Here is a 23574-nt window from a genome sequence, read left to right as displayed (position 1 = left end):
TTGAAGATGTTATGGAATTTACAAAAAAATAAAATATCCCAGGAATTATGCTGTTTTGGACTATGAAAAGGCATTTGACTCTTTGGAGGGGGACTTCATGTTCCAGGATTTAAAAAGGGCAAACATCAGTAAAAAAAAATGTGTCCAATATGTAACATCATTATATACTAATATTAGCAGTTGTGTAATGAATAACGGTTACTTGTCGACATATTTTTCAGTTGAAAAGTGTATACGACAAGGAGATCCCCTCAGCCCGTATCTATTTATTTTACCAATAGAACGATTGACATGAGCCGTAAGAGATAGTAGATATATATTAAAGAGATCAAAATTAATGAACGGAAGTCAAAATAACTCAATATGCGAACGATACCACTTTTATGATACAGGACGAAATATCAGCCATCAGCCAATAATTTAATTGGTCTCATAGACCAATTTCCACAAATACCAGGCTTAAAGTTAAACATAAGTAAGTCACAGGCGGTCTGGCTAGGCTCAAACAGGTTAAATGAAACCAAACCATTAAATGTGCAGTGGCCACAAGAGCCAGTGAAAGCTTTGGGTGTATAGTTCTCTTACAATGAGAAACAACTTTAAAAGTAAAATAAATCGAATAAAAACAACATTAAATATATGGAAAACTAGACAGTTAACTCTAGCAGGAAAAATAATATTAATTAAAACATTTGCAATATCCCAATTTATTTACCTGGCTTCGGTTATACATATTCCGCCCCACATGATTAAAACAATTAAAACTATTTTATATGATTTTATATGGAATGGCGAAAAGGGTATGGTCAAAAGGACCATATTAATTGGAAATAATGAAGAAGGAGGTTTAAATATGGTAGATGTAAAAAGTATGTTCAAAGCATTAAAAATATAAAATGGATACAACGTTACAATGTAAATGACAATACAACATGGAGGTCTTTATTACATGCATTTTTGAATGAGCTAGGCGGTGACATTATTTTCTATTGCAATATAAGTGCTGGTTATGTTCGTCGTTGGAAAAATATTCCTATGTTTTAATAAGATATGCTTAATGCTTATCTTGAATTAGTAACTCTTACTACAGCTAATGAGGGGGTCACAATATATGATGGCATAATCGAAATATTCTCGTTGATGGTAAACCACCCTACTATAAACGACTCAATGAAATTGGTATATGTTTAGTTAGTGATCTCTCTTATGAAAATGGTAAAATCGTCCCTTTCAATGCATGGTTAGGAAAGGTTTTAAGCACTAGTAATTATATGCACTGGATTATATCAGCAATACCAACACATTGGAAACAAAATATGAAATCTGGATTTTTACGAAAAGGGTATAAAAGGAGGGGTTTTATAGTAAAAGGGTTGAAAGAAGACAAAGATTTAGAATGTATGAGTCCTAGTAGAAAGAATATATCAAGCACCAACATCTCAAGATAAAATATGCAGAACAGATTTTGTGTCGATAGCGACAAATGGAAGGGTATTTATAAATTACCATTTAATTGCTCACAAGAGACAACAAATAGGATTTTTCAGTATAAAATAAATATGAATTATCTGCCAACTAATAGTAGATTATTTAAACTGAAGATTATAAACAACGACATGTGCTCCTATTGTCATTCACGTGCTGAAACAATGTTACATCTATTGGTGAATGTAATATTGCAACAGAATTATGGAATATGTTTAGCAAATTGTGGGAAAACATATCAAACACAAAGATTAACCTAGACCACAACTCTATATTATTTGGTTTTAATACTGAACACCCTCATCTGATATTAAATTTATGTATTTTGTTAATTAAAAAAATAATATTCAGTTACAAATTTGCACAAAGAAAACCTTTGTTTCACGTCTTTTTGAATCGCTTAAAATTTAATTATAAAGTTGAAAAAAATATTACCTCTAAAAGAAATACAATGCTTAAGTTCCAGAGAAAATGGGAACTATTAAAAGATAATTTATAAAGAACTCCCTTAAAATTGTTTGAAAAACGTGAATCAGCAAATTTTGTGCTTTTGGGTACTGTGTAAAAAAAAAAGAAAATAATAGGAAAAATGTATTTATTTTTAGCTGTATAATTTTAAATTAAACAACCTATTGTTAGTGATTTAAAGAAATTAGGCTAAATACATAATGTTACCGTAATATCATAATGATTTATGTATTGAAATTAATCTTTTTTAATAAGTTAATATTATTAAGAATTAAGAAATACAGCATTTGTAAGAAAATTGTCATTCTCTAGTTTAGTTTAGTTTATTTTAGTTTTGTTTATCTAATTTTTAAATACTTATTTTTATATCAAATCGAATCGCTTTGTATTAATTTTAGTTATAATGCATTTTTTCTCGTTTTTGTAACTGTTACTGTTCAATGTGTCTTGAAATGAATAAAACAAAAAAGCGGAGGCCTATCGCTTTTATTTTCTTTAATAGGGTTGCGCCTATAATATTACAGTAGAACCCCTATTAAGGAGACACCTTCAGGATCAGAAAAAATGGACCCTTAGTAAGGGTTTCCCCTGAATAGGGTACCTCTATTCATGGGACACTAACCAAAAACGCGAAAATGTCCCTGGCCCTTAATAGGGTTTTTGGCATGTTTTCAAACAACGATGACATAAATTCGGTATAAATTTATTTTTATTGACATAAGGAATTAGTTATGTAGAATTAGAACTAATTTATAGCAACAATTTGCAATGCAAATACAATTAATTTTATAATATGAAATCAGCCCAAATGTAATTAAAACAATAGTTTTTTATGTTGTAGAAGTGGTTTGGTGCAGTGGGAGCGGTTTGGTTTCCCAACCTCGAGGTCGGGGTTTCAGTCCCTCGCTGAACTGTACATTTCGCTTGTGTCCTTGAGCAAGGTACTTTACCTGCATTGCTTCTCCTGTAATCATGTGTCTTTTCTATGGTCATAGGTAGACCATACAGGCATGTATGGTACATGTCATTCCCTCCCAATTTTATCAAACAATTACTGCATGGGTTTTCGCTACCCAGGAGTATAAATGGGTACCTGGTGAGATTGCCTACTCCTGCAATGTTTACCGGTAGCAACACTTAAATCATGAGGACCCACTGAGACCGGGGGAAAAGGAGCGACTTTTATCTACAAAAAAAAATGGCGCTGTATAAATGATATCATGATTAAAATAATAATAATAAAATGTTCCCAATATTATTGCATGATGTAATGTTAATAACTATATATTATTTAAAATATTGAGCTTTCTATTGGATAAATGTAGCATGAATAGGGTAACGACTTACACGAAAAACAAGGGAAACGAAATCCCCATGGTTAAGGGTCAAAATTGACCAGATTGGCTTATATGAAGTAAAACAGAATTCAGTAGACCTATACCGACGTTTATTCTAAGGATTCAGTGGAGAAAATTCTGGTTTATTGCTCAAAAGGCGTTAAAATATGAAGTTGAATGAATTTTTCGTACTTTGAGACTCCTGTTGTTAAATTAAGTGCTGTGTTTGCTTCTTTTTGGCCTTTACCGATTAACAGATTAATTATTCAGACATTTCTTTGTTTAACGGCAGATGTATCATGTAGGTATAGTTCTATGGAGAGACAGTTATAAACTGTATACCTAATAGAAATACGAAGTTTAGTGATTCTAATCTTTTAACAGCATAATGCCTACCTCATTAAGTTATAGAAAGCATTTCGAGCACACCCAGTAACCCATGGCTGACTGCATGATAGTATTACATCCGAATCGAAGTTGAAGGGCCCTCGAAGATCAGGGATTGTGATGTCTAGTGGAAGACTAATTATAATAATTTGCTATTTAAGTGCTATGGCCTCTATATATTCTTTCATAATAACTCCCGAACATTTAAAATAATAATAAAAGATTTAAAAGGGTGGGGGTTAGAGAAGCAATCTTTATAAAATTAACAAACCGGTAATTGGACAGGGATGCAGGTAGATTTATTCTTCCCGCCGTATGGAAGAACATCACCAAAGAGTAGAAGAAAACGTAGGGGACTAACGAAGTCCACTGACGGGAACCCCTCTGACGTCATAACAAGATCAGGTGACGTTAGCGTGAACAAGACCACCACAGGGATTAAAAGCTTGCAAGGTAAGGTCTTAAAAATTATTCGGTGCTTGATGATAATTCGTGATAATGATAATGATAGGCAAATGATAATGCGTATTAATGATGATTTAATTGTAATCTGTACTAGTGTGTATGTGAAGAAGGTGATGTTTATGACAACGATGATAATGATGAGGATAATAATAATAATGATGTTGATGATGGTGGTGATAACCTAATGTTTATCTTGTGATCTAAAATCCAAGATCAGATTGCAGGAGAGGGATTATAGCACTACAAACACGACACAAGTCTGAATTGACTGGCGGCGCAAGTCAACCTGAAAACATCGAGGTGACGTCATGACAAATCGTTAACACTACATGATTAGAACTATTAAAATTAGAAAAATAGTAGCCGTAATTAGTTTTCACCTGAAGAATCTATCTTGCGCTAGCGAAAGCTCGTATTTCAAATAATTCACAAACAGTAAGTAAACCAAGAACCATCTCAAAGACGATCCCACAGAATGCTTCTAACATCGTTGAAACTTCGTAAGTATACAATGATTTGAACTTATTTATTTGTTTAATCACGACGGTGATTAATTGTTGGACAGTTTCATTGTAGTATTCTCCATGCAATTGGCAATCTATTTAAGATAAACCAAGTAACTTCCAATCAAGATGTGGCTAATTTTATATGATACATTTAGCCATTTAATAGATCAGTTATCGACAGTCATTGTGTAGGCAATCTGGTTGGCATGTTATTACTTGTCCTGATTGTACATTTTGTGTTCCTACATCATTTGACAAAATCAATCATCATTATTTTCTTAGAACTAAAAGCATGCTTATTCACAGAGTTCCTTTTTCACAAAATGATAATGTCTATGTACTTACATTTTTTTATCATTATGAATTATTATGATGCATACTGTACAAATTGTATTATATAAAAAAGTGAAACAATATATTACTTGAATTGAATTGAAATCTGATATTTTAGCTAGGTATAGACTTGGTTATATACACCAAAATTCGTTTCCGTATGAATCTTTTTGATTGTTTTTCTTCTTTGCAGATATTTTACTTTCGTTTTATATTGTAACCATATTGATTGAGGAAAAATGTTTTTCAGCTGGTAAGTTGTGTCCTATAAAACCATTTAACTCCACTACATGTTTGAAAATATTACTAAGAATTCTAATTCCAAGTTTCAGATTACTAATTCAAAATTGGATTAGGCCTACTAGTTTGAAATTCCATATTACTAGCTTAACATTTACTTGAAGTGACACTAATGCAGTGGCGTATCTAGAAGTCTAGTATTGGGTGGGGGGAGGACTGGATTGTACGATACGTCACTGCACAAATGTCTTTGATATTTTGGCCTATACTATTTTTATTATGTGTTTCGGTGTTTCACTATTGCTACGTGTACATCAATAGACTAATACCGAGACACAATGAGCATTAGAGATGAATGCGATAACGAAGGTAATACCCCAAACTATTATTTGATATCGATAGTAATAATAATAATAATAATAATAATAATAATAGTTATCATTATTACCACCACCACCCGTATATTATATTATAAATATTACTTTAATTTAAAATGATGACAATTTAATTTAAAACAATCATATGTATATAAAAAATATCGATAAAACTTATTTGGAATAGTATATGTTATGATATTTTAAAAAGCTTAATATTTAAAACTAACAAATCCCTAAATCCGCTGGTAACCACTCTCATAAACGCGGAAAGGAATGGAAAACAGAGTATTTTAAAGAATTTGTCCGTGAAAATGGATGTACAAATTTGAGATGTTCTCAACATCGCGGGTTGATTTTAATGTAGTTGAAAATATCTATAGTATAGACATCATGGAGACACTTAACAATAAAGGACGTGGATAGAAGCTGAAAAACGTTTTTCAACTTTAAATTAATTAAAGAATATCAAGACGTCGTTCGTAGGGAATATCTCCCATAGAAACAAGCTCTAGTCATTCGGCGTTGAACTTGTTCAAGTGAGTTGAAATGTCCCTTTTGATTTGGCAAACCAAGCAGGTACACCGTATTCAACAACTGGACGTACAATAGCACAAAATAATTTTGGAATTACAACAGTGTCCCTACAACGAACAATTCGCTTAATAAAACCCGTTATTTTCGAAGCCTTAAATCTGATCTGAGTCACATGCAAACCCTAATCGAATTTTGAGGTAAAGTTACTCCGATGTACTAATACGAAGTAACCTGGCACAATGTGTCGACACCTATTATATAATTATTAACATTTTCGCTTAACCTAGTTGACCTAGTTAAGCGCATCGATTTGTATTTTGATGAATTCAAAAGCATCTATTGCTTATGCTCCAATGTATAGTACAAATTAAATCATTTTGAAGTGATTTATGGTCTTCAGGAGATCTAATAGCTCTAAATAAAACTGTATCATCTGCGTATTACAGTACATAAGATAAAATAACAGACGGCATGTCTGGGCCAACAACTATTTCAAACAACTTACCAAACGCCAATAGGAAGCTGTTAGAATTATTTCTTTTTCTCAGCCTTTTGGTCATACAATTCCTATCTTTGCGTTATTAAAGTTATTAAAATTTGCTGATATTACTAATCTTCAATAATGCGCACTATATTCATGATCTGGTCTTCAAGCGTTTCTCTCTTTTTAACAATTTAATACATTATAATTTTCATTTTCATAACTATGATACCAGATCTGCTAATGAACTACATTTACCGCAACCTCGTACTGATTCCCTTGTTTTTAACATTCGATTCAGTGGTCCCAAATAATGGAGCAATATAGCTTTTGAAAAAAGCTAACAAAAAAGTTCTTCATACTTAAACATATTCTTATTTCTAATTATTAAACATATAATGATCTGCTTTTATTTATTTAATATACTTGACTGTTGTTTTTGTTTGGGCATGTGTTTTGTTTGCGTGTTTCTTGTTTGTGTGTTGGTGTGTGTGGGTGGGTGTGTGTGGAGGGGTGTGTGTGTGTGTGTTTTGCATGTTTATATCTCTCTATGAAATCTAATTACTTCGCTTTCATGGCCCCTTCCACACAGATTTTACCATTTGGAGGATGCATTCTTCTTTCACTTTGCTGTGGCCTGTTTTAATTTTTTATTTTTTTTTTATTTTGTGCTTCTTGAAATTTTATTTACATAATATTATTTTTGAGAAGCGTTTACCTATTAATTATATATTCCATTTTGTATATTTTTGTTAATTTGAGAAGTAGATATTTTTGTGATTTGTTTTCTTTTTACTATAAGAAAAAGGAAAATAAATGTTTTGATGATTTGATTTGAGTTGATTTGATTCAAATATGACACAAATCATTGTAACACAGGACCATATAATTCATAGTAATGTAGCTTATGAAGTAAAATAGGGTGACTTATTTGATCAAAAGCTTTGTTCAAATCCAAAAAGATAACATCAATTGGAGTAGGGTTTCGCTCATTTAAAATCTTAGCCCAATTATAGTAAGCGGTGCTAAGTATTGTTTGACTAGATCTTCCATAAAGCCATGTTGATAAGGTGTAAATAGTTTGTGAAAATTTAAATGGTCCAGTAAATGTTTACTGACAGACAACTCTTTCTAATAATTTTCAAACCATTGAACACAGAGACAGTGGCCTTTAATTGGTGATGTCATTAATTTCACCAGCCTTATGTAAAGGAATGAAGTTGACCATCGTCCATTTAGAGGGAATAACTCCCAAACGGAGTAATAAGTTAAACAATTCAGCCAGAGGCTCATATATGCAGCTGATAATTTGAGCATTGTAGATGTAATGTCATCGGGACCTGGTGTTTTTTACCAATTTTTAATTTGTTGATAAGAATTATGATTTCTATTGGCGTAGTTTGAATATTATTAGAAAATGCACATAGGCCATGGTGTGTTTTTTTACAATCATTAATATCAACAGTAAAAAGTCTCAGTGTTATTATTATAGTAATATTTTATTTAAAATAATCATTAAATGAATGTGATATTAAAATTGAATCATTAACGAGTAAAAATGTTGAGCACTTTTGCTCTTGTCTTGCGGACAAAAGACCAAAATGTCTTTCCATTGTCCTCAGATTTTAAAGCTAAATTTCTTACATAACAGTGGTATGATCTTCTTATACATGACTTTAAATTGAGTAAATTTGATCAAAATTCAAAATATAAAAAATAGAAGTAAGTTTTTTGAGTAAATTACATGAGTTAAATTTCAAACACATGGTGTGTTTTTTTATAATCATTAATATCAACAGTAAAAAGTCTCTGTTATTATTATAGTAATATTTTATTTAAAATAATCATTAAATGTATGTGATATTAAAATTGGATCATTAACGAGTAAAAATGTTGAGCACTTTTGCTCTTGTCTTGCGGACAAAGGACCAAAATGTCTTTCCATTGTCCTCAGATTTTAAAGCTAAATTTCTTACATAACAGTGGTATGATCTTCTTATACATGACTTTAAATTGAGTAAATTTGATCAAAATTCAAAATATAAAAAATAAAAGTTTTTTTTTTGAGTAAATTACATGAGTTAAATTTCAAACACAAAACAGTTATAACATTCGCGAACGTTGTAAATATTCTGCCTAAATTGTGTCAGAAAATAACGTTATCACAACGATGCAACAACGCCTGCAACGTTATTTATTAAGGAATTACATTATAAGGACGTAAATTTATTTATGGCAAAACCCCATTATGAATACCAGTCTGCAACGTTATTATAACGTAAAATTCTTAGCTTAAAGAAATTTACTGAAAAGAAAGCTTCTGCGAGTGTTTTTGTCGGCGTTATTATATTTGTTATTATATTTGTTTATAAACCTTGATAAAATAGAATAGTGAATTTAAACATTGTTGAAATTTTTTATCAATAATATTGTTTTTATCATAAATACATTTACTATTTCTCTCAGAAGTAAGACTTGTCGGAGGAAGTAACAACAACAAAGGACGAGTTGAAGTATACGTAGAAGGGGAGTGGGGTACAATATGTGATGATTGGTGGGACATAAATGACGCTCGAGTTGTTTGCAGACAACTAGGCTTTTCAGATGCCATCGACGCTCCACAGTCAGCTCATTTTGGAGAAGGATCTGGAGATATCATGTATGATGACGTTGCATGTACAGGAAATGAGAGCGATATTACCAGTTGCCCCAACAGGGGACTTCGATCCCACGACTGTGGTCATCATGAGGATGCAAGCGTAATCTGTTCTAGTAGTGAGTATACAATCTCTCTCGAATTAGTGGTGTTATATATATCGGGGATGTTTTTCTGTTTCTATGTGTCCTCCAGTTGAGGGTTCGAATTGAACAGCGGGATGGAGATTTTTATGTGACAAAAATGTGATATGCCCATATTTGGGTGTAAAATGACATCATGCTCATATATGGACAAATTAAACAAATTTGTCACATGTAATTTGATAGTGTGGACAACACCTTAGAAAATGGTTCAATTGTCTCCATATTAATAAATTTATGTTATAACATCCCTAGTTTTTTTTTTTTTTTTTTTTTTTTAAAGAAGAAGAATGTTTTTTTTTAACTAAGATGTGTCTATTCACAGAGATCATATCAAATTAATTCGTTCTTCTTCAACAAAAAACATATAAAATGATCACTTTATAAGATACAAACTTACTATGTTTTGTTTAATTTAAAATAATGCAAAACAGTTTACTATGGTTTGTACCATTCAAAACTATACAAACAACTTATTACGTTTATTTAAAATCCTTAATTTTTAGAATAGTTAAAAACATAATTAAAATTTTGTATGAGGGCCTAATAATATTGTTTTTATTATAAAATGCATTTGCTCAGAAGTAAGACTTGTCGGTGGAAGTAACAGCAATGAAGGGCGAGTTGAAGTATACGTAGAAGGGGAGTGGGGCACAATATGTGATGATTTGTTGGACATAACTGACGCTCGAGTTGTTTGCAGACAACTAGGCTTTCCAGATGCCATCGACGCTCCACAGTCAGCTCATTTTGGAGAAGGATCTGGAGATATCATGTATGATGACGTTGCATGTACAGGAAATGAGAGCGATATTACCAGTTGCCCCAACAGAGGACTTCGATCACACGACTGTGGTCATCATGAGGATGCAAGCGTAATCTGTACTAGTAGTGAGTATAAACAATTTCTCTCGAATTAATGGTGTTATATTTCGGGGATGTTTCTCTTTTCCCATGTGTAGTTGAGAGTTCGAATTGAACAGCGAGATGGAGAATGGTTCACCTTCATTAAACCTCTGTCCACACTATCAGATTTTATGTGACACAAATGTGATAGGCCTATGCCCATATTTGGGTGTAAAATGCCATCATGCCCATATATGGCACATAAAAAACGAATTTGTCACATACCAGTTGATAGTGTGGGAAAAAACTTACGAATGTAGTTCAATTATCTTCAAATAAATTTATGTTTTAATATCCCTAGTTCGTTGGGGAAGGATGTTTTTTAAAACTATGATGACGTGTCTATTCACAGAGATCATATCAAATTAGTTCGTTTTTATTTAACAAAAACTATATAAAATGATCATCACAGAGATCATATCAAATTAGTTCGTTTTTATTTAACAAAAACTATATAAAATGATCATTTTATATGATAAAAACTTACTATGGTTTGTATCATTTAATATGATACAAAAAATTTACTAGGGTTTGTATCATTTAAAATCATACAAACCATAGTAAATTGTTTGTATCATTTAAAATGATACAAACAATTTACTATAATTTGTATCAATAAAATGACACAAATCATAGTAATTTTTTTTTTTTTTTTTTTGGTTGAAGTAGACACTTTCAAACTCCCTTGAGCTTGACGTACATTGGTGTCCCTATAAAAGATATCAATAAAGTCAATTATATGTAGGACCTGTAGCCTTGGCCCAACTGGGTATACTCCGTAGTCATAAGGTTCGCTATTCAGAAGTTCTTCTGTTCATAAGGTCGGCTAGTCATAAGGACCACTAGCCTATTTATAAGGTTCGCTATTAATAATAGAAAAGAAAGTTCGCTAGTCATAATAAAGGGTTCGTATAGTCATAATCATGAACAGGTTTCGCTAGTCATAATATAGGACAGTTAGTCATAAGGTTCGCTAGTCATAATGGAAAGAGGTTATATAGTCTTAATATAAAAAGAGGGTTTGCTACTCATACTAAAAACGAGGTTCGCTAGTCATAATAAAAAGAGACTCGATAGTCATAATACAAAAAAAATTCGTTAGTTATAATTAAAAAAAGTTTAGGTAGTCATAACAACGAAGAGGTTAGGTCGTCAAAATTTTTAAAAGCTGTTCGCTATTCATACAAAATATAACGGCATAATATTTTTTTCTAAATGGGACAACAGTCATAAAATAAGATGCACGAAGACCATGAATTTAACTACAAATAATCTGATTAGGCTATGTTATGTTAAATTTACAAAATTATTAAAAATTTAAGAGAAAAAATACATTAAAAGTATCACACAAGTACAAAAGCAGCATCGAATTTTATTTCACAAATATTATTTCAAATTACATTTCAATCCAGGAGGTAATGATAATGCAGAGAAAGAATGCTTTACATAATTACATCAAGGACAGAAAAAAATTATTAAAAAAGTTCCTTTCTTTATACGTTACTGAATGACCCCCCCCCCCTTTTATGTTTTGTTTGTTTTCATACATTTATAAATTTAACCTTCATAAATCGCTATGTAGAGTAGGTCTATACATTAAATATAGTAGTAAAGATTAGCTAAAGGTTAAAATCAATAGTTTATAATAAAAACAATATACCTGTTTGTGTGGTTTAGTGTCTCTTGATTATTCAGATACAGGCGTATCATGTCATTGCGAAGTTCTATACAAGTACGCATAGATCTATCTCGTATTGTGAATGCTAAATTAGGCTAACACAACCATAAATGTTAATTTTCAAAATTACTTTTGAATGTGTTTTTATTTTCAATATAAGAGATTAAATCCTTAATTGCATCTTTCAAATATAGTCAAGGTAATATAATGTCTTAAGGTTTTAATAGCCTCACTATAATATTACTATTATTTTATTACTGTGTGTGGTATAAAACAAAATTTATTCTTATCATTAACATTGATATAATTATCATCAAAATCATCATCAAGATCCAAAGATTAAATTATTAAGAATATTATTTTATCAAGAATACTATTAATATTATTTAAAATATTGTCAAAAAATATTTGATACTAGTGTAATTCAACGATCATGGAAGAATTGTGGGTGACTCAAAGGCAATCTCGCACATCGAAATCTGTATTTTGCATTTTGCCGTCCCATAATTGAGTACGCAGTGCCTGCTTGGCTACCTAATAAAAATGTCACATCGCCAGCCTAGAAAAAAAATCCAAGGCCGTTTCACTAGAGCTTACTTTAATTTCAATTTTCAAGTGGAACTTTATTTTCTTCTTTAAAACAAAAAAAAATAAATATATAACAAAAATCGGAAATATTACACAAAAAAAATTTAGAATGGCAATATACACGTTCAGTGACAAGTAAAGTAACAAATTATAAATCTAAAAAAATAGCACTGAAATTTGAAGATGCAGAAAGAAGAAGGTATCTTCTTAAGGAAAGGCCGTCGGAGCAGCCATAGGAAAAGAAACACGCACACACATGTAAAATTTCGTTGAAGTTAATTGTCGTCATGTTACAACACTAAGTTTATTAAAAGTTTGCTCGTACCAATGCTTACACATTTTTCCTGAAGTAGGGTTTCGCTCATCTAAAATCTTAGCCCAATGATAGTAAGCGGTGCTAAGTATTGTTTGACTAGATCTTCCATAAAGCCATGTTGATAAGGTGAAAATAGTTTGTGAAAATTTAAATGGTCCAGTAAATGTTTACTGAAATCTCTTTCTAATAATTTTCAAACCATTGAACACAGAGACAGTGGCCTATAATTGGTCATAGTAAGCGGTGCTAAGTATTGTTTGACTAGATCTTCCATCTACAGAGCCAGGTGAAAATAGTTTGTGAAAATTTAAAAGGTCCAGTAAGTGTTTACTGACAACTCTTTCTAATAATTGTCCAACCGTGGAACACATAGAGACAGTGGCCTATAATTAATGATGTCATTATTTGCACTAGACTTATGTAAAGGAATTACATTGGCCATCGTCCATTTAGAGGAAAAAACTCCCAAACGGAGTAAAGTAAAGTAACAAATTATAAATCTAAAAAAATAGCACTGAAATTTGAAGATGCAGAAAGAAGAAGGTATCTTCTTAAGGAAAGGCCGTCGGAGCAGCCATAGGAAAAGAAACACGCACACACATGTAAAATTTCGTTGAAGTTAATTGTCGTCATGTTACAACACTAAGTTTATTAAAAGTTTGCTCGTACCAATGCTTACACATTTTTCCTGAAGTAGGGTTTCGCTCATCTAAAATCTTAGCCCAATGATAGTAAGCGGTGCTAAGTATTGTTTGACTAGATCTTCCATAAAGCCATGTTGATAAGGTGAAAATAGTTTGTGAAAATTTAAATGGTCCAGTAAATGTTTACTGAAAACTCATTCTAATAATTGTCCAACCGTTGAACACAGAGACAGTGGCCTATAATTAATGATGTCATTATTTGCACTAGACTTATGTAAAGGAATTACATTGGCCATCGTCCATTTAGAGGAAAAAACTCCCAAACGGAGTAATAAGTGAAACAATTCAGCCAGAGGCTCATATATGCAGCTGATAGTTTATGCATTGTGTAATGTCATCGGGACCCGGTGCTTTGCCATTTTTTAATTTGTTGGTAAGTCTAAGGATTTCGGTTGGCGTAGTTTGAATATCAGTCAATGGACGTAGGCCATTGTGTTTTTTACAATCATTAATATCAACATTACAAGAAGTCTCAGTGTTATTAGTTATATTTGATTTAAAATAATCATTAAATGTTTGTGATATTAAATTTGGATCATTAACCAGTAAAAATTTTGAGCACTTGGTTTTTGCTCTTGACTTGAGGACAAAGGATCAAAATGCCTTTCCATTGTCCTCAGATTTTAAAGCTAAATTTCTTACATAACAGTGGTATGATCTTAACTTATACACGACTTTAAATTGAGTAATTTTGATTAAAATTCAAAATTTTAAAAATAGAAATAAGTTTCTTGAGTAAATTACATGAGTTAAAATTATTGCAGGAATATCTAACATTAAAATCATCAGAGTGTATTACACTATGAAAGAGGTGCACGTCAGCAAGTACAACGTCAATACACATTTCAAGTTTATCAAAGAATGTTATGCAACTATATCAAAGGTGCGGGGCTTAGCGTAAAAGTCCATTATCCTTCAGTTATACTACTCTTCTTAACCTGAAGATGGGATAATATGTAAATCGTTTTACCCTGTGTAAATCGGCGTTTAAATTTATAAGCATATAATAAAAGTTGTAAACTGAAGGTACTTTGATAATTATAATAATATCATACCAGCAAACACAAAACAGTTATAACATTCACGAACGTTGTAAATATTCTGATTAAATTGTGTCAGATAATAACGTTATCACAACGTTGCAACAACGCCTGCAACGTTATTTATTAGGGAATTACATTATAAGGACATAAATTTATTTATGGCAAAACCCCATTATGAATACCAATCTGCAACGTTATTACAACGTAAAATTGTTAGCTTAAAGAAATTTACTGAAAACAATTGATTCTGTGAGTGCTTTTGTCGGCGTTATTATATTTGTTTATAAACTTTGATAAAATAGAATAGTGAATTTAAACATTGTTAACATTTTTTTATCAATAATATTGTTTTTATCATAAATTTACTGTTTCTCTCAGAAGTAAGACTTGTCGGAGGAAGCAACAACAATAAAGGACGAGTTGAAGTATACGTAGAAGGGGAGTGGGGTACAATATGTGATGATTGGTGGGACATAAACGACGCTCGAGTTGTTTGCAGACAACTAGGCTTTTCAGATGCCATCGATGCTCCACAGTCAGCTCATTTTGGAGAAGGATCTGGAGATATCATGTATGATGACGTTGCATGTACAGGAAATGAGAGCGATATTACCAGTTGCCCCAACAGGGGACTTCGATCACACGACTGTGGTCATCATGAGGATGCAAGCGTAATCTGTACTAGTAGTGAGTATAAACAATTTCTCTCGAATTAATGGTGTTATATTTCGGGGATGTTTCTCTTTTCCCATGTGTATTGAGAGTTCGAATTGAACAGCGAGATGGAGAATGGTTCACCTTCATTAAACCTCTGCTCACACTATCAAATTTTATGCGACAAAAATGTGATATGCCCATATTTGGGTGTAAAATGACATCATGCTCATATATGGGCAAATTAAACAAATTTGTCACATGTAATTTGATAGTGTGGACAACACCTTAGAAAATGGTTCAATTGTCTCCCTATTAATAAATTTATGTTATAACATCCCTAGTTTTTTTTTTTTTTTTTTTTTTTTAAAGAAGAAAAATGTTTTTTTTTTTTAACTAAGTTGTGTCTATTCACAGAAATCATATAAAATTAATTCGTTCTTATTCAACAAAAAAACATATAAAATGATCACTTTATATGATACAAACTTACTATGTTTTGTTTAATTTAAAATAATGCAAACAATTTAATATGGATTGTATCATTCAAAATTATACAAACAATTTACTATGTTTGTTTAAAAACCTTGATTAATAGAATAGTGAAAAACATAATTAAAATTTTGTATTAGAGCCTAATAATATTGTTTTTATTATAAAATGCATTTGCTCAGAAGTAAGACTTGTCGGTGGAAGTAACAGCAATGAAGGGCGAGTTGAAGTATACGTAGAAGGGGAGTGGGGCACAATATGTGATGATTTGTGGGACATAACTGACGCTCGAGTTATCTGCAGACAAGTAGGCTTTCCAGATGCCATCGACGCTCCACCGTCAGCTCATTTTGGAGAAGGATGTGGAGATATCATGTATGATGACGTTGCATGTACAGGAAATGAGAGCGATATTACCCATTGCCCCAACAGGGGACTTCGATCACACGACTGTGGTCATCACGAGGATGCAAGCGTAATCTGTACTAGTAGTGAGTATAAACAATTTCTCTCGAATTAATGGTGTTATATTTCGGGGATGTTTCTCTTTTCCCATGTGTAGTTGAGAGTTCGAATTGAACAGCGAGATGGAGAATGGTTCACCTTCATTAAACCTCTGTCCACACTATCAAATTTTATGTGACAAAAATGTGATAGGCCTATGCCCATATTTGGCTGTAAAATGACATCATGCAGATATAAGGCACATAAAAAACGAATTTGTCACATACAAGTTGATAGTGTGGGAAAAAACTTACGAATGTAGTTCATTTATCTTCAAATAAATTTATGTCTTAACATCCCTAGTTTGTTGAGGATGGGTGTTTTTTTTTAAAACTATAGTGACGTGTCTATTCACAGAGATCATATCAAATTAATTCGTTCTTATTTAACAAAAAATATATAAAATGATCATTTTATATGATAAAAACTTACTATGGTTTGTATCATTTAATATGATGCAAACAATTTACTAGGGTTTGTTTCATTTAAAATCATACAAAGATAGTAAATTGTTTGTATCATTTAAAATGATACAAACAATTTACTATAGTTTGTATCAATAAAATTAAACAAACCATAGTAAATTTAATTACAGTGGTGTCCCTATAAAAGATCTCAATAAAGTCAATTATAAGTAGGACCTGTAGCCTTGGCCCAACTGGGTATACTCCGTAGTCATAAGGTTCGCTATTCATAAGTTCCTCTGTTCATAAGGTCGGTAGTCATAAGGACCACTAGCCTATTTATAAGGTTCGCTACTAATAATAGAAAGGAAAGTTCGCTAGTCATAATAAATGGTTCGTAGTCATAATCATGAAAAGGTTTTGCTAGTCATAATATAGGACAGTTAGTCATAAGGTTCGCTAGTCATAATAAAAAGAGGTTATCTAGTCTCAGATGATTCAACTCGGAGATCATCTCAGAGGCGTCAACAAATCATTGGTTAGCCTGGATTTGCTCGGCACAAAAACTGTCAAATAATGATACAGTAAAGCCCTTTATTTCCGCGATTTTCTCGATAAGACGACGATTGCTAATATTAAGGGCGCACAAAAATCATGAAAAATTCTGAATTACAGTTTTGTCTATGCTAGTAATTACGCTCGCTGCCGGAAAGATAAGCTCGCCCAACACAAACTTTAGAAACCTGCTTGTTTATGGTGAATAAATAATCAATTATTTTAAATTATATATGTTTGTATACATAGGTCTATATAATTGTAATTAAAATGGTTCAGAATACATTGTTTGTTTATTTAATAGGTATACAATTGTTAATTCTTTCGAGTTTTAATGTGTAGCTAGTACACTTATCATTTTATAAGCTTTTTTGCACTGAGGTTAATTACATAGCCTTTCTTTTTAGATTAATATCTATTATTTTCTACCTTTGTCCCGGGGTGGCGCCAGCAGGGGGACCCTTTGTCGGGAAGAATTAGCACAATTAGTCAGGGAGAAAAAAAAATTAACGTATTTTCTACATATTAGTAGACTCTAAAAGCGATTAAAGAAGCCTGTGAAACCCCTAAGTTGTCAAAACTTTCGAGGCATCGCCCCCTCGCCCCCCCCCTCCCCGTCGGTCAAATTCTGGCACCACGCCTGCTTTTTCTTCGTGAATTTTTGGCTGATAGTAAATTATCAGATTCAGATTCAGATTTTTTTATTCGAAATATATATTTGAAATATTTATTATAGGCCCTATATGTGATATGAAATTATTGTTATAATTTGTATATTGGCCTTTATTAATATATCATAAGATGCAAGATAGGTCAATAGGCATAATATTTTTTTCTAAATGGAACAACAATCATAAAATAAGATGCACAAAGACCATGAATTTAACTACAAACAGTCTGATTAGGCTATATTATGTTAAATTTACAAAATTATCAAAAATGTAAGAGAAAAAAATACATTAAAAATATCACACATGTACAAAAGCAGCATCAAATTTTATTTCAAATTACATTTCAATCCAGGAGGTAATGATAATGCAGAGAAAGAATGCTTTACATAATTACATCAAGGACAGAAAAAAATGATTAAAAAAGTTCCTTTCTTTATACGTTACTGAACTTAATGACCCCCCTCCTTTTATGTTTTGTTTGTTTTTATACATTTATTAATTTAACCTTCATAAATCGCTATGTAGAGTAGCTTTATATATTCAATATATTAGTAAAGATTAGCTAAAGGTTAAAATCAATAGTTTATAATAAAAACAATTGTTTGTATGGTTTAGTGTCTCTTGATTATTCAGATATAGGCGTATCATGTCATTGCGAAGTTCTATACAAATACGCATAGATCTATTTTCGTATTGTGAATGCTAAATTAGGCTAACACAACCATAAATGTTAATTTTCAAAATTATTTTTGAACTTGTTTTTATTTTCAAAATAAGAGATTAAATTCTTAATTGCATCTTCCAAATATAGTCAAGGTAATATAATGTCTTAAGGTTTTAATAGCCTCACTATAATATTACTATTATTTTAATACTGTGTGTAGTATAAAACAAAATTTATTCTTATCATTAACATTGATATAATTATCATCAAAATTATCATCAAGATCCAAAGATTAAATTATTAGGAATATTATTTTATCAAGAATATTATTAATATTATTAAAAATATTGTCAAAAAATATTTGATGCTAGTGTAATTCAATGATCATGGAAGAATTGTGGGTGACTCAAAGGGCAATCTCGCACATCGAAATCTGCATTTTGCACTATGCTGTACCATAATTGAATACGCAGTGCCTGCTTGACTACCTAACAAAAATGTCACATCGCCAGCCTAGAAAAAATCCAAGGCCGTTTCACTAGAGCTTACTTTAATTTCAATTTTCAAGTGGAACTTTATTTTCTTCTTTTAAACGACAGAAGTTAGACCAAAAAAAAATAATTAAAAACGCAAATATTATACAACAAAATTAAAATGGCCATATAAAAGTTCAGTGACAAGTTAAGTAACAAATTATAAATCTAAGTAAAGCAGCACTGAAATTTGAAGATGCAGAAAGAAGAAGGCATCTTCTTAAGGAAAGGCCGTCGGAGCAGCCATAGGGGGAAAAAAAACACGCACACACGTAAAATTTCGTTGAAGTTAATTGTCGTCATGTTACAACACTAAGTTTATTAAAAAGTTTGCTCGTACCAATGCTTACACATTTTCCCCATTTATTCACTTTAGTAAACTGTTTAATTCCCTCTCTGATGAAGTTAGATGCTCCCTGCTTTTCTTAAGCCACTCCCACATAAAATATATTAAATATTTCTCTTCGATTCATTAATTCCGATTGTGTAAATATCTTTTTGATTTTGCATCTCGGTCACTTAGTAAATATGATATCTCTTGCAATTTAATGTGTTCACAGGCTATATGAGATGTGTATAAGAGACAGGCCTCAGAGAGCCACATGACAGTATCGTTTGAGTACCTTTGGTTATCCTTTGTTGGCAGCACTCTTTGTTTTTATTTTTCTTGTAATGTTGATGTATGTATATTTTTTCTTCAAATTTAACCCGAAATAAATTAAAATTTGAGTAATCCGTTCTAAGGTAAGTGGTATTACAATTTGAGTAGGATATAAGTAACAATGAATAATACCAATAGTCGACAATAATAGAGTGTGAAATAATAATAATAATAATAATAATAATAATAATAATAATAATAATAATAATGTTTGTAGTTTTGCAGTACAGTTACATACAAAGAGTCGACCTAATTAGAATATGATACAAAGAAAATACCATTTATGATTGTACAATAGGGCCTATGTAAATAACAAAATAGAAAATTAGTATAAAATAGACTTATAAATTATATTTAAATGCATACATAATGCAGTGTGTATTCGAGAGCCGCGCTTATTCAAGAGCGGCGCTTGTTTGAGCATTTACGGTATACGAAAAATTTATTTTACTAGGTGCTTTTTTTTTCTAAATTTATATATTAATCTTTATCACTGCACACACAGCGAGCAAAGGTAACAGATAACAGTACAGAAAAGGCAGCGAAAGTTATTACAGATGGGACGATGTTTATTTAGGTCACATTTGGATCCCCCTTATGAATGGGTATGATTTAGCAATTTCTAAATCATTAGAAAAATAATTAGTAGTTAATGAAAGGTTGTAAATATGCGTCAAGGAGGGTGCGATATTAGGAGCCGCCAGCTTCAGGAGCTTAATAGGATGACAATGCCTGTCGATGGTCCAGAGTCCATGCCTTGTAGCTGTTCCAGAACGAACTCGCATGTAATCTTTCGAAAAGAAAAACTAGATTTATATGAATTAAAATAAGAACATGAAATAACCCTATTAGCTAGTGCATTTTCCAATTTAAATGGAATATTAATAAAATACTCATTAAATTACCTATTTTTTTGGTCAGTAGTTATAGTATTATCATTAACTCTAATAAATGATGGCAAAATATATGTGGTAGAAGAAATTAGTTGTGTCAGTCCAGTCCCCATTTTCTTGCAATCATTTGAAGATTCATGAATGTGGCTACTATAAAAATCTTTCTTTGCCTTTTTACACATTATTTTTATTGACTTGATTTTTATAAATTCAATACCATGTATGTTTTGTATATATAAGTAAGATATATCAAATAATTAACATTTTTGTATCGTATTATGTCTGTAAATCAGGAAAAAAAATTATTTATCCTCTTTTCTTTTAGTTGTCATATTGTTCATTTTATCTAAACCGACGTTCAAATATTTCTGGGTGCGCTCGCTTACCCTCTAGATTTGATAATTGACTTTTTCTAGCTGCAACAGGAAATGCGATTGTTTTTGTTATAATTTATTTTTTTCTTGCATAGTTTTTATGCCCGGCACTATGAGCACTTTCCATGCTTGGATCTTTTGCAAACTTTGTTCACACATAGACCATATACCAAAGATATGCCAAAAAATTAGTGACAATTTTGAGTGTGGTGTGGATGTAGGACCAATTAAAATGATTTAAAAGCAAACACTCTACGCCAGATATTTGAAAAAAACGGATCACCTAAAGTTAATGAAACTTTCGGAAAAGTTTAACCCAGCTACAAGCAAGAAAGTATTATGTTATTATGGATATGAGGACCATTCAAAGTGAAACGTTATAGATTGGATATACCAAAAACTGATTAACTGATCAGACCGGAGATAAATTATACTTTATAAAATCACAACATTAACGGGTAACGCTTCTATCTATGTGGTTGTTATTTTTATTTAAATCCTCAGTATATTTATTACAACTGTTTAAACTGTGTTGTTAAATGCATTATATATAAGTTGCCAATGGCTTTAAATGACAGATAGACCAATCGGAGCAATTAATTTAATTGGCCAATCTTACAATATTCATTTTTCCGACAAAACTGGGGGAAAACTGTTAGAGGGAGGTGCAAGAAAATTATCTGATGAAAATTCCCCCTTGTCCCCTGTAGCGCTGCCACTGGTTTTTTCACCCTTGCCATTACCATTGCAGCTATAGTTCGAGTCTTACTAACGTGTTAGTGTCCAGGTTTTTGTTTTGCTTAATTTTTTTAATGGCTTTTGGCGTTAGCAAAAATAGCCGTTGTAAGAACTTCTAATTTGTTTTTCTTCTACCCCATTTTCGTTGTTTTTGCACAGACTTTCTTTAGACCAGTAGGCTACTTTGGTCACTTTCAGTGCTTTAATTTTCTCCATATATTTTCCAAGCAAAGACTATATTAAAGATAGGCCTATGCTCACAAAATATATCGTCATTCTACATAATTTTGAATATTTATAGCAGTCATAGTTCGAGTTTCCCTGAAGTCGAGTTGTTTTTCATGTGTTTAAACTTCATAGTTTTATTTATAATATTCTATATGATTTCATTTTGGTTTTTTTGGGTTAATTTAGACTTTTTAAATATTTTTTTTTTAGTAATTTTAACATTACTTCTAATTACGGCAATGAGGAAAAGCCCTATATTCTGTTTACAAACAGCCAATAAGTCTAGTTTTGATTGTGCTTCTCTTGTGATATATAAAATATTTATAATAGGGCCTACTAAATGATCAACCCTGACTGAACAACCAATTGGATTAAAAAAAAAAACATGTAATAGTCAACTTCCTGACGTAAAAGGCCAGCTAAACATGTAAATTACAATAAATAACCTAAAAGTGTATATCATTATAGTAATAGCATGCGTTTACCTTTTCTTTATCTAGGCCTATATACTATTATTTGTGTTCACAGGCTATATGACGACTACAGGTTATATGCCGTCCACAGGTGCTCAAACATTCACCCCAACAGCATGTAAGTATATATACACGTCATGAGTCTTGAACTCAACAAAATAAAAATATATCCACATTAATAGAAAAAGTATTTACCATAGAAATTTATTTAATAAAATTTGTTGAGCCCTCTGCCCATGGTTCCCTCTTGAACAGTATTGTCGATTTTTGAATGAATGAATGAATGAATGAATGAATGAATGAATGAATGAAGTATATGATTGGAATGTTCTTGGTATCTTTTTTTGTTTTGCGGTTATAATTTTAAGGAGAATAAAAAAAAAACGTCTACTTTTTATTTCACTAATATTAACGGTTAGTATAGGATACCATACTAGCGTTATTACACGTGACACTGCCAATATTACCGTATTTATTCGAATCAACTCCCGGGGGAGTTTTATTTTTGTCGAGAAGGGTTTGTGAGGGGGAGTTAATAGGTGTATTCAAGAGAGGCGTTTATTATTATTTGTTATGTTAAAAAAAGATACCGGTACTTACCTATACTTAAATTAACTTCTCTCAATTACACTATAAATGTGGAACACATATTTACCTACAAAATGTTTATTGCATGATCATAAAGACACACTGATTCCAAACCGGTTAGAAAATGTAAATTTGCTAAATTAGAACGTTAATGGGACGTTTTGAGAATGATGCTGCTTCTATTAGTCTTGTTTACGACAGAGGGACTTGAGCTCTTTCCCCTTGCCCCCTCCCCGCTGGCGCCGGCACTGGATGCACAGCGAAAGATTGAAACCCCGACCTCGAGAGGTTGGAAAACCAAACCGTTTCCGCTGCGTCAAAACTACTCAGCGTTTATTCGAGAGGCGAAATGGCACGTTTATTTAAAACTGAGCCGTCTATTCGAGTATATACGGTAGGTAAAACAAAGCACAGTATCATTGCAGCAATAGCAGCGTTTCCCGTTTATTTTCTGTTGACAGGCTATAATATACCAACAACAGTTGCTCAACTGAC

General features: G+C 31.7%; 1 protein-coding gene across 1 annotated transcript in view; it reads left to right on the top strand.

Moving 5' to 3' along the window:
* The first annotated feature begins 4534 nt into the window (after window positions 1-4534).
* Window positions 4535-23574, top strand: part of LOC117123626 (deleted in malignant brain tumors 1 protein-like) — a 27332-nt gene continuing 8292 nt past the window's right edge. Inside the window, exons 1-7 of the mRNA XM_033269626.1 lie at window positions 4535-4642; window positions 5175-5234; window positions 9080-9388; window positions 9995-10303; window positions 15026-15334; window positions 15976-16284; window positions 22547-22609. Coding sequence (XP_033125517.1) covers window positions 4618-4642; window positions 5175-5234; window positions 9080-9388; window positions 9995-10303; window positions 15026-15334; window positions 15976-16284; window positions 22547-22609 — 1384 coding nt within the window. The 5' untranslated portion in view covers window positions 4535-4617. The remainder of the gene's footprint in view (window positions 4643-5174; window positions 5235-9079; window positions 9389-9994; window positions 10304-15025; window positions 15335-15975; window positions 16285-22546; window positions 22610-23574) is intronic.

The sequence above is a fragment of the Anneissia japonica genome, unplaced genomic scaffold (genome assembly GCF_011630105.1).
Source record: "Anneissia japonica isolate Jap-2015-1 unplaced genomic scaffold, ASM1163010v1 scaffold287714_len2871179_cov188, whole genome shotgun sequence".
Classification (NCBI taxonomy): Eukaryota; Metazoa; Echinodermata; class Crinoidea; order Comatulida; family Comatulidae; genus Anneissia; species Anneissia japonica.
Note: the sequence above shows the minus strand (reverse complement) of the source record. Positions and strands in the feature narration are given on the sequence as shown.